The sequence below is a fragment of the Salmo salar genome, chromosome 14, assembly GCF_965601325.2.
Source record: "Salmo salar chromosome 14, fSalSal1, whole genome shotgun sequence".
Taxonomy (NCBI): Eukaryota; Metazoa; Chordata; class Actinopteri; order Salmoniformes; family Salmonidae; genus Salmo; species Salmo salar.
In genome coordinates, this window is record NC_138304.1 from 89,640,958 (window position 1) to 89,648,761 (window position 7,804).

Sequence of the window (7,804 nt, forward strand, 5' to 3'; positions counted from 1 at the left end):
AGCGCTGTTCTAAAACGTGCCTTAGATTGAATACCGGCCTCTATGTATAAAATAAAATCACATATAACAGAGTTTCTGAAGGTCTGACAAACCAAAAAACATTGAGAAAGTGAAAAGGAAGTGAAAATAGGGGTAGATGGAGGCTTAGGTCTAGATTCAATCAGATCAGGCATTAACCAGCGATGGCAGACACCTGCATAGTGGATGTTTCAGAGGTCGAACTGCAAATCGGTGAGCAGCTACACATTGTCACAAATCCACACCCGCCACACTCCTGTTAGAAGTTCAGAAGGAGAAAGTGTAGGCTATATAGAAATAATGACGCTCAAATTTAAAATCATTAAACTAAATAATACGCATTTCTATAATCATAATTGAGGTGTAGATTACATCTCACATTCCAGTGGCTGTTCATGTGACTCCGCGCAGCCAATGGCAATGTCCGCTTTAGGTATAATGCCGGGAGCCACTTGTGGATTGACAGCTCTAAAGCAGTTCCACCTCTAACACCATCAAAACAACCGCTATGCGGATGTTGGCTAAGCAGATCTGATTAAATAGAGCCCATAATAAGCGTATGGCTTATATTGAAATGTCTCAGTTCACAATCTCAGGGTAGCCGTAGTAATTCTCCAGCTCGGCGAAGATATCATTGGGGTTCTTGCAGCTGAGGTTACAGAAGCAGGCGTTGATCCACATGACTTGCCAGGTGAACACGGCCCCGTTGGGACACACAAACTCCACGTGGATGGTCTTGGACTTGTAGGGAATGCAGCAGCGATGGTCCGTGGCCACGCAGACCCCACAGTATTTAGGCCTGTACGACTTCTTACTGACACAGCCTGAGATGGTAAAGTTTTTTGGCTGCTCTTCTCTGTAGATGTTCATACAGTTCTTCCCTGGCTGAGAGATAAGAGAGAGAAAGAGGACAAGTTAAATGATTAAATCAATGCTATTGATATTTTCTTTGTAATGTTCCTAGAATCTTGGGAATGTGGTCTTTTTAGCAATGTGAACTCTTCAATATAGAAATCATAACAAACAAACATATGACCTCTATGCATGCATGTGTGTCCGTGTCCATATGTGTGTGTAAACGTGTGTATGCATACACATACTCTGTACATGTACCTTGATGTGCTTGGTGATGTCCACCTCACAGGGCCGTATGTTGCAGAGGCGGGACTCTTTTACCATCTCACACCTGTCGTTGGCATTAGAGACACGCAGGGACAGACCTCGACCACAAGTCTTAGAGCAGATACTCCAGGAGGTTGTCTGGATCACACAGTTCCTGCTCCGGCCCTGAGCCTCAACAGGAACAACTATGTCAACAGAGACAGAGAGAGAGACAGAGACAGAGAGAGAGACAGAGAGAGAGAGAGAGAGAGAGAGAGAGAGAGAATACAATTGAATATGGGCAGTGACAGAAGTGCTTTATAGACATTATTCATCAAAACTGGACCTAATACACTCATACACTTCATGACCAAAAGTATATGGACACCTGCTCGTGAAACATCTCATTCCAAAATCATGGGCATTAATATGGAGTTGGTCCCCCCCTTTGCTGCTATAACAGCCTCCACTTTTCTGGGAAGGCTTTCCACTAGATGTGGGAACATCGCTGCGGGGACTTGATTCCAGTCAGCCACAAGAGCATTAGTGATGTCTGGCACTGATGTTGGGCGATTAGACCTGGCTCGCAGTCGGCATTCCAAATTCATCCCAAAGGTGTTCGATGAGGTTGAGGTCAGGGCTCTGCGCAGGCCAGTCAAGTTCTTCCACACCGATCTCGACAAACCATTTCTGTATGGACCTCGCTTTGTGCACGGGGGCATTGTCATGCTGAAACAGGAAAGGTCCTTCCCCAAACTGTTGCCACAAAATTGGAAGCACAGAATTGTCTAGAATGTCATTGTATGCTGTAGCGTTAAGATTTCCCTTCACTGGAACTAAGGGGTCTAGCCCAAACCATGAAAAACAGCCCCAGACCATTATTCATCCTCCACCAAACCTTACAGATGGCACTATGCATTGGGGCAGGTAGATTTGTCCGTTGGACTGCCAGATAGTGAAGCGTGATTCATCACTCCAGAGAACGCATTTCCACTGCTCCAGAGTCCAATGGCGGCAAGCTTTACACCACTCCAGCCGACGCTTGGCATTGCGCAAGGTGATCTCAGGCTTGAGTGCGGCTGCTCGGTTATGGAAACCCATTTCATGAAGCGCCCAACAAAAAGTTTTTGTGCTGATGCTGCTTGCAGAGGCAGTTTGGAAGTAGTTAGTGAGTGTTGCAACCAAAGACAGATGATTTTTATGCGCTTCAGCACTCGGCGGTCCCGTTCTGTGAGCTTGTGTGGCCTACCACTTAGCGGCTGAGCCATTGTTGCTCCTAGACGTTTCCACTCCACAATAACAGCACTTACAGTTGACCGGGGCAGCTCTAGCAGGGCAGAAATTTGACGAACTGACTTGCTGGAACAGTCACTGTGCTCTTCAGTAAGGCCATTCTACTGTCAATGTTTGTTTATGGACTTGCTCTAGTACATCTAAGTTCCCTTTTGGCTTTGCACACTACTGGACAAGATCACTGAGCACTGGAACAACCTAAAAGTAACAGTGAGAATGAGGGCGAGAGAGTGTACAGGAAAAGAGTTTGGTCTTCTCTTACACACAGCTGCACCTCTTCTCCCCCCTGGAGTAACAACCTACATTCACACCCTAGTCCACCGCTGATAGTGTTGAAAGATCCCACACAACTACTGCTGCAACAGCAGTACTACCTGTCAACTACTATGAAGCAATGTCCTCAAACTATTTTGCTTCACAATTCTCAAAGAATTGCTCAATATTACCATGGTTATTAGTGGTACAAAATTCTCAATACACGGGACTCTATCCATGTAATGACTGGAATGGAATGGTATTGAACACATGGACTATTTCTCAATCACTAATGGTAACAATGTGTTTGAAACGGTTCCATTTATTCCATTCCAGCCATTACAATGAGCCTGTACTCCTATCTGAAGTGACACCAGCCACCACTGATTAATTGATTGACTGACTGACTGACTGATTGCATGATCAGTTGTTTGATTGATTGATGGATCTGTGTCCTACCTTCCACTGCATGTCTTGGAGCAGTCTTCCTCCCCTTCTTGGGCTCGTCACAGATCCACTGTTCACAGCAGCGTCCGGGGATCTTGACCCTCCTCGAGTTCTGGCACCAAACCCGGGGGGGCTGGGAGTCTGTACACAGGGACACACACCCGATGGCCCCGTTCACACACAGACACTGGTATTTACAGCTGGGTTTGAAGCTCTGCCCATTCCGGTAGATCACACCGTCATGCTCGCAGCCCGTGCCAACCATATCTGGCAAAGAAGATCAGGACAGCAGTCTTACATCACAGAGAGATACACAGTGAATAAGGTAATGATAACAATGTAATGTAGCAGACTGTTTTTACTGTTATCTGAACAAAAACAAACATGTCATGACATTAGGTTTCACATTCATTTTACCCATCTTTTGGTATTTGTTTCATTAGTCCACTGCTGATACAGTCCCAAAATGTTTTGTATGTCAGCAATCAGGTTTTCAATATATAGTACTTTCAAGAAGCAAATTGTAACTTGCCACATCATCATGATAATGTGGGAAGTTACAATTTGATATCTTGAAAACCAGATTGCTGACATGCAAAATATTTTGGGACTGCATCAGCACTGAACTAACGAAACAAATATCAAAATATAGTTTTTGAGTGGATTATTCCTTTAATCATGATTGGTGTCTTTAGTATGTTAGAGTATGTGTGGTAAATGACACTTACATGCACACACTCCTTTTTCGTACCTAGGCTTGTCTGAGCTGTAATCGCAGTACAGTCCCTTATGGTAGTCGCAAGTGTCTGCCTCGTTGCACTCCTCCCCCACCTGCCTGGCGCAGGCCTTGCAGCAGTCACAGCCATCCATGAGCAAGCTCACCCCTGAAGGGCAGGAAGGGGGGACCAGGGAGCACTCACAGGGCCAGTGGCAGTACTGGGTCCGGTTGTATGGCTCTAGGTCTGTGGATTCTGCTAGGGGCAGCATGGCAGAGGAATTCTGGGTCTGGGAGTAGGCCTAGATGAGAGGGAAAGGGAGGAGTTAGTGTTATGCACTTTGATATACATAATACATATTTTAGTTTTCTATGGTCAAACGCTATGACTTTTGGTAACACAATAAACCATGTAAGTAGAGAACAGACATTCCTAAAGCATCAAAGATGTACAGTATGTTATCTGTGTAGGTTTCCATGTCTAGGACAATTAAAAGCACAATCAGTGGAGACTGCTGAGGGGAGGACGGCTCATAATAATGTCTGGAATGGAGTAGATGGAATGGCATCAAACACATGGATACCGTTCCTCCATTCCGCTCCAGCCATTACCACGAGCCCGTCCTCCCCAATTAAGGTGGCACCAACCTCCTGTGAAGCACATGTACTTGTTAGCACGTGGATCACCTGTATCACAATCACATTATATAAGTGCCACCCAAAATACTGTTGCTAAGTTGACGTAGCAACTGTTACAGGGGAATAATAGGCTGTTGCCCCAAGGATCAACGTTGTAATTAGCTTCATGTCCTTAATCTTTTTTATTTCCAACATGTCCTATATTGGCCTAAGAACTAATAGACCCAAATCCCCTATTTGGCTAGATAAGTGTTGCACCTCCTGAATGTGCTAAAAGGTCTGGCTGACCTTCTTGTTCGGATTGTACAACAACAACAAGGTTGATTAACAGGGTAAGGGAGGTACAAGAAAGAATATGAAATCAAAATGATTTCATCAATATGACGCTGATTAGTCAAAGTACTTTTTGTTCCCCTGTCTACACAATATTCTGCCTGTAGGCCATTTTTCATAGTTCTTTTGAACATATAAAAGTATTTTCACAGCTGACGTGACAATACAATAAAACGTGTCCAACATTTCACCCCATGAATATTGCCTGTACAAACTGTATATATTTATGCCAAGATCAGAAACCAAATTTTTGTGTGTGTGATCAAATGAAAAACACCCCTTTTTTTAAAGCACTCAAAACAGATGTGCTGTCTGAACAAACCACTAGGAAGAGTTTTACAACCAAACAAATGGCATTTGGTCTTGGATCCAGACTGTTGAAGTCCCTACAGAGGAAACTGTCTCGTCCGCTGGCTCAGACTGGCTCAGTATTTATAACTCCAAAAATGATTCTCAGTCTTGGCCTCACATTATAAGAGCAGGACTTCCTCGTGTGAGTCAGGACACAGAGTGTTCCATAACCCATTATTACACATGGAGTAGCCAGATCGCCTAATGGCCTACTTTAAAATGTCATATTTTGTGAACGAGACACTCTACTTTGGCCCTGCCTTTTATGCCTAACGTCTGAGGGCCAAACTTTCATTTCTGATGTCTGAACATTCAACAAACAGATTTTTTGTAGGGAACTTTTTGGGGCTGGTTTCCCAGACACAGATTAGGGCTTTTTAGTCCAGGACTAGGCTTAATCTGTGTCCAGGAAACCGTCTCAATGAAAACAATTGTAACTAATGTTGATGCTGTCATAACAGCAACCGCTGCCTCCAGTATGGGCCGACCAACAGTGCTAAATTAACTTTTCTTGGAGATTCCCATGCAGGTTACTGCAGGCTCTTATTCTGTATTAAACCTCTCTAATTACATTTCAACCTCAACATGTTTATATTAATATCATAAAAGTCAAAGAGCTTCTGATCCAGCTAGGTAATACAGACACAATTAATCTGCAATTAATTAAATGTAAATGTAATCATGCTATTTTTGTTTTCCTAAGCTTGTTCTTGGCAGCCCATCAGTTGCCTTCACGGTTTTCAAATATAATTATAGTAATAAATAGTAAATCCATTGAGCGCATAGGATGTTTAATGCAGATAAATGAGATTTAATCATGGGTGTACCAGAGAGCCAGTACCCAGGGGATCTGCCGCTGAAGCAGTAGTCAGCTGTCATCAGGCTCAGTCATTACACAACAACATCAGAGAACACGGTTACATCCCAGATGGCACCCTGTTCCCTATATAGTGCACTATTTCGGAATAGGGTGCCATTTGGGATTCAGCCAACGTGCCACTTTTAGCAATAAAGGGCGTTCTGGGGGTGTTTCACAAGGTAATGAAAAATACACGGACAACAACTGATCATGACCATAACAGTTTATTGTCTCCACGTAGCTTTTTCATCTAAAAATGAAGGGAAATTGGATGAAGAGAATACAAAAAAAATCTTAAAATCCATATATATATGCATATTGCATAACATGAATGTGAACTGGGTTTTCTGTTGAGCTGAGAAGCTTTGTGCTTGTCGGTTTATGTACGTGTATACAAAGTTTTATTGTTCCTTACCCCCATCATATCTAGACAGCCAAAACTGCTATTGAGATTACTGTGAATACCATCACCTGTTCAGACTTATAACCCCTTGACCTTTTGTGTGACCTTTGTGTAACCTTGTGACCAATGTGACCTCAAGCAGACATAACATCAAATGCTGTTTGGGCATCTGGGAATGAAAAAAGTGATAAATGGTTTATCAAATATCTTGATTGACATCTAATGTGACCTTGACAATACTGCCATATAGGTCAGATAAGAAACTTGGAACTTTCTTTCCACAGATGTGGAGTGTTCAACTGATCTGACCTCTAACCCCTGCCAAACCTGGGTGAAATGACCAATGTTGTGTCACACATGCAGTCTGTTGTCAGGTTGAGAAAGTGCAAGCTGAATGTTGAGGGTAGACCGTGAGCACAACTCTGGTCAAATCAACATAGAGCATCATAGACTCTCACCTTCATCTCCTTGTGTAAGCAGTTGTTTTTTCTCTCCCATTTAGATGCAGTGTGAGTGATATAACTTATGTTTGAGGCCAGACATTTTGAGACTGTGTGAGCAGTTTTAACGTGTGAAGTATTGAATTAATGAAAAACCTCTCCTAACTTGGCGGATAGGGCCAAATTAAACTAGAAACATACTATTTGATGTTTGTTGATTCCATGCTATTACAGTACTGTCCAAGAAGTTCTTGAATCTGGAGTAAAATGCAAAACATGACTCCACATAACCACATGGTGGCAGTAAAGTACAACTTACAAATGGAGGGATAACTTGCGAATACACGGCGAATTTACTGGAAGCATCAATAATACTATTCTATTCTAAATAAATCATGAATCAGATCTGGCACTTCAGAAAGAAATAGATTTGGTAAATAAGGCTTAAACCATGTGTTGCTAAAAAAGTATTATAATGGCACTTTCTCACCTGTTGTATCCCTGCTGCTATAAGAATCCACTTTAGCAGCCAGCTCATCACTGGTTAGGTATTGTAAATTCATTGAACCCAGAATTATTCCTTTACTAAAAACAAAATATTTCGCACTCCACAAGTCCCAGGCAATCTTCTAGTTGTCATCTCCTCCGCGAGGACCACTGTCTGGGACTGGGACTGGGGATGTTATTAAAGCTCGTGTCTGCTGACGTCAGGTTTTAGGACGAGCCCCACATTTTTCCGGCCGCGCGCTCTGCTTTTCCCTCTCCTCCACTCTCACCCGCTGCTCCTCACGCGCGAAAGCCCGCCCTGAAGTTGAGCTGGCTTGTCTATTAACTGAGCAATGTGCATCCCAGCTATGCAATTGAACAGTTAGCCAGTTAACTTGCCTAAATACTCTGAAATAACACACACACACACGCACACACACACACATATATATATACAGTTTAAG

General features: G+C 43.1%; 1 protein-coding gene across 1 annotated transcript; it reads right to left on the reverse strand.

Moving 5' to 3' along the window:
- Window positions 1-385: 385 nt before the first annotated feature.
- Window positions 386-7,522, reverse strand: LOC106570416 (CCN family member 4). The gene is made up of 5 exons (XM_014142718.3): window positions 7,345-7,522; window positions 3,843-4,131; window positions 3,127-3,381; window positions 1,132-1,325; window positions 386-903 (listed from the first exon to the last, which is right to left on the reverse strand). Exons 1-5 carry the CDS (start codon window positions 7,390-7,392, stop codon window positions 598-600), a joined length of 1,092 nt encoding a protein of 363 aa, XP_013998193.1. The 5' UTR covers window positions 7,393-7,522; the 3' UTR covers window positions 386-597.
- Window positions 7,523-7,804: the final 282 nt, after the last annotated feature.

Excerpts from the sequence above, each read along its gene's own strand:
- LOC106570416 (XM_014142718.3), bottom strand. The coding sequence starts at position 7,392 with ATGAGCTGGCTGCTAAAGTGGATTCTTATAGCAGCAGGGATACAACAG. Across the intron at positions 4,132-7,344 it reads TAGCAGCAGGGATACAACAG|GCCTACTCCCAGACCCAGAA; the intron begins GTGAGAAAGTGC and ends CCTCTCATCTAG. Across the intron at positions 1,326-3,126 it reads TCCAAGACATGCAGTGGAAG|TTGTTCCTGTTGAGGCTCAG; the intron begins GTAGGACACAGA and ends CTGTTGACATAG.